This window comes from Myotis brandtii, unplaced genomic scaffold, assembly GCF_000412655.1.
Source record: "Myotis brandtii unplaced genomic scaffold, ASM41265v1 scaffold390, whole genome shotgun sequence".
NCBI lineage: Eukaryota > Metazoa > Chordata > Mammalia > Chiroptera > Vespertilionidae > Myotis > Myotis brandtii.
The window spans coordinates 474950-478661 of NW_005364954.1; the positions used below are offsets into that span (position 1 = coordinate 474950).

The 3712-nt window shown below is 62.4% G+C and overlaps 2 protein-coding genes across 7 annotated transcripts in view; one reads left to right on the forward strand and one right to left on the reverse strand.

Annotated features, from left to right (window-relative positions):
* TG (thyroglobulin) overlaps positions 1-3712 on the reverse strand; it is a 168698-nt gene that overhangs the window by 51273 nt on the left and 113713 nt on the right. The gene's annotated exons all lie outside the window — the stretch shown is intronic.
* SLA (Src-like-adaptor) overlaps positions 1-3712 on the forward strand; it is a 56805-nt gene that overhangs the window by 35155 nt on the left and 17938 nt on the right. For 5 of the 6 annotated variants that reach the window (XM_005872773.2, XM_005872772.2, XM_005872775.2 and 2 more), the window contains exon 2: positions 702-805. In XM_005872773.2, the coding sequence (XP_005872835.1) occupies positions 739-805 (67 nt within the window). In that variant the 5' untranslated portion in view covers positions 702-738. Of the gene's footprint in view, positions 1-453; positions 806-3712 lie in introns of those variants that run through there. The other variant, XM_005872770.2, reaches the window with a different exon arrangement.

Consider the following 3712-nt stretch of genomic DNA (forward strand, 5'->3'; position numbering starts at 1 on the left):
CAGGTATGAAAACATTCCTGGGAGGGGGGGAAAGTACCGTGTGGGGAATAGAGTCCATCGTAGCGCAATGACTGTATATGTTACCAGGGCGATCCCTGCGTAAGTGTCATACATGTGTAACCACTATGCTGTGCCCCTGAAACTGACATAACAGTGTACGTCAACTGTAACTGAAAAGTAATTTTTTCAAGAGTCCACGTGTGAAGTTTTCCCTGTTTTCCGTTTGCTGGAGCCTGAGAGCACGCGGAGAAACGCGCACAGAAGCGGGGGCTGCAGCAGAGGTGCCCTCCCCGGGGCCTTTGGGGGTACGGCAGCCCCTGTGTGTGCAGCTCTGCCCCGGTGCCCGGGACCCAGGGCCAGGGCTCAGGAGAGGAGAGGCCCTGAGGCCACGTGACACCCTCAGCCTCTCACACAAACACGCTGCTGCCACCCGGGGTGCCGGGGAATGGAAACTTTCGCCACCAACAGCATTTGTAGCAACTTCCCTCTCTGTGGTTTTTCTCTGTCATTCCCTTGATAAAAGAACTCGCGCTGCGTACGCGTAACCAACATTCACGGATCTCGTTGCCACGTAAAAACAGCCACCTTTCAAGAAGCGAGCTGCCTGGCGCGGGAGGCACGATGTACCCTAAACTGGGTCACTCTCCCCCTGGCGGGCTGGGCGCGTGGCTGACGCTCCGTGTGTCTCCCCTGTGCCGCAGGCTCCGCGCGTCCTCCGCAGCCCGGGCAGCGAGGGAGATGGGGAACAGCATGCGATCCGCCCCGGCACCACCCGAGCCCGAGAGGCCTCTGCCCTGCTCAGACGGTAAGTCCGGCTTCCTGGGTGCGATGCTGAACTCTCTCCCGGGGATGCCTGGGGCGAGGACGGGGTGATGGGAGGGTGCCGGTCGTGGTCGAAACAGGGCACTGGGTCCCTCGGAGTCCCTTACCCTGTCTCTCTCGCTTTGCTTGTCGTTAACGTTAAATGCTAAAGAGATGGGGGGTGGGCACCCCGGAGGGGCCGATTTGCTGGCATCTTCGAGAAGGGCCGGTTCCCTCCCTTGACTCTGCGGGTGGAGAACACGGAGGCCCACAGAGGGGGTAAGAGATGTTTGTGGATTCAGACGTCCCACCCGGGCTGGTCTGATTCTGACCCAGGCCCTTGCTCACCACACACCCTGCCAGCCGCGCTGTGCTTGGTGGGCATCATATTATCATGGGCCTGTGTGATCCGTAGTATCGCGCTGTGCCGGGGCTTTCTGGGGTGTGACTTTATGAAGCCAGTGCTGGCCCTGGGGATCTTCCTGAGAGTAAAGGGGTTCCCCTGTCCCGTCGGTAGGATCGCCAGAGTCAGGCGCTCTCGGGGGAGGGGACCGTGTCACAGGCGAACCGGGGATGACAGAAGCCAGCTTTTCCCAGCGCTGCCTGGTGGGGCTGGGCTCCAAGTGCCACAACTGAGACTAAGGCCAGCGCCCCTGGGGTCACGGTGCCGGGGCCTCCGGCCGCCTGGCTTTGTTCCCCGGGCAGGGCGTGGGGGCACACTGTATGCGTCCTCTGTAGTTGGGGAGGGGATTTGTCAGGAGGCCAGGCGACCCATCAGCGACCCCAGGGTCGGTCACTGGAGACCTCGGGACACTTCCACCTCCCATTTTCCATCTCAGCACTCAGACTTGGCCTCCCTCTGCCCACGGGGCGGCCACACCTGGCTCCCCGTGCCCCCCTGCATCACGGCGCTGGGCAAAGGCCACAGGCACAGGCGCCCACTGGAGTGTCTGCCACGCCGCAGCCCAACGTGAGCGTGGACAGAGCCAGGTCCCTGCCCTGCCTCGGCCTCCTGCTCATCCCATGACTTCCGTGGCCCCTTCAAAAGGCAGCCTTCTCGCTTCTCCCACGTTCTACACGGGCCCCTGGCTCCCCAGGCATCCCTGCCCATGGAGACCCCGCTCCCCACTCAGTGAGACGCAGGCCATTCTGGGGGCCCTCCTTTCTAGCCAGGTGATTGTCCCCCCCGACCGAAGAGGGGAAATGCAACGTCCCTGGGACAAAGCTGGGACCACGTGACAGGGCGGAGCAGAGTGTGTGCACCGGCCCCGAGCAGCGGGCCTCCCTCCCATGCGGAGCTCAGGGCCGGGCAGGCTGCGGCGTCCACTGCTGCTGGGAAAGCCAGGTTCCTCCTCCTGACTTCTCCAAACAGCGCCGGTCGCGCTTCCTCCCAGGTCACGGCCACTTCCAGAGAACAGCCACTGTCAAGCAGGGGCCCCGGCCAGCCCAGGAGGCACCCCCGCCCCATCCATCTGTGGTGTCACCTCGCACCCTGGGGCCAAGGGGTCGCATGCTTGAGCAAACCCCATGAAAACAGGGGCCTCCGAGGACGGGCTCATTTGCCTTCATTTCTGAAATGCAAATCGCCATGAAATCAGTTTCTCTTTTTCCACCGTGTGGGTGGGTGGTCTCCTCCAGAAAGGAGGCGCAGGGGTCTCCCCAGCCCGCCACCCCCTGGGTAGAGAATTCCCCAGGTCTTGCCCAGTTTGTAACCCAGGCAACCACATCAAGGGCTGGCGGGTGGCTTTTCCACCCCCCACCCCTGAAAAGTCCCCCTGCGAGCGCCCTGGCTTGATTTCCTCTTTTCTCTGACACCTCCGAGGACGAGGGAGGGGAAGGGGTGCGTGAGGCTGCATTCATTAGTGTTCACCCAGATGAAGCCAAGGGCGCGGGCTTTCATGGAACACGCACCTACTCACACTCAGGCTGACTCATTCGGGGAGTCTCGGGGCCGGAGGGGGCACGGGGGGCTGCTTCAGCGCCCACACGTCGGGGCTGCCCTGCTGTGAGCCCGAGGGGTGGAGAGTTAAGCACCGAAGACCCCACAGGAGGCCGACCCGTGGACTTGCAGACAAAGGCGTTTGCTGAGCTTTCAGGCGCTCATGCTCCCCCCAAGCCAGGCTGGCTTTGCCCCTCTGCTTTCTCCTGCCCGAAGCTTCGCAGGCCATTCCCGATTCCCCTGGTTCCCAGAGAGAAAGCCACAGGGTCACAGAGGCAGCAGAACTGATGGAAGTCAGGCCGGTCTTGGAGGCTGATGACCTCGCTGAGCTTCTGGCATTGTCTCCCCCACCCCCGACCCCCCACCCCAGGAGCAGCGTGACCTGAGGGGTCCCTCTGCCTCCCACAGGCGAGATCAGCTCTCAGAGATCAGAACCCTCCCCCCAGCACGGTGCCCAGAGCCTCCTGATGCGTGTGTGTGTGTGTGTGGGGGGGGGTCGCTGCTTATAAACTCTGCTTGGGGTTACTGGTTGCACGAGTCTGTGTGGAATGGCCATCCCCCCAAAAGTTTTCAAGCGGTAGAACCGGGGAGTCGACGGCTTGTTTTCAAATCATGCCACATAGCTCCTCTCCTCCACGATGGTGCACCTGTTTCCGACCCGGCTCTGGGTCCCGCACAGGCGGTGCAGACTTGACCAAGGCCCAGGGCACGCGGTGCTGAGGGGATAGCGCATGTTGCCACCTTAAGGGAGGACTCAGTCAGGTCGCGGAGGTCTTCCCCCTCATTGCCCTGATCTGAAGGGAGCTCTCACAGACCCCTTCGTGCGAGCTAGGATGGAAACAATGCTAAGCAGCGCATTTACATAGCACCCAGGCCCTGCCCTGGTGGAAAAAGAGGTGGGCGGGGCTCTGGGGGGAAGAGGGGGCAGGAAGTCTCAGGCCCAGCCTGGCACCTCTCAGCCAGGGGCTCCCG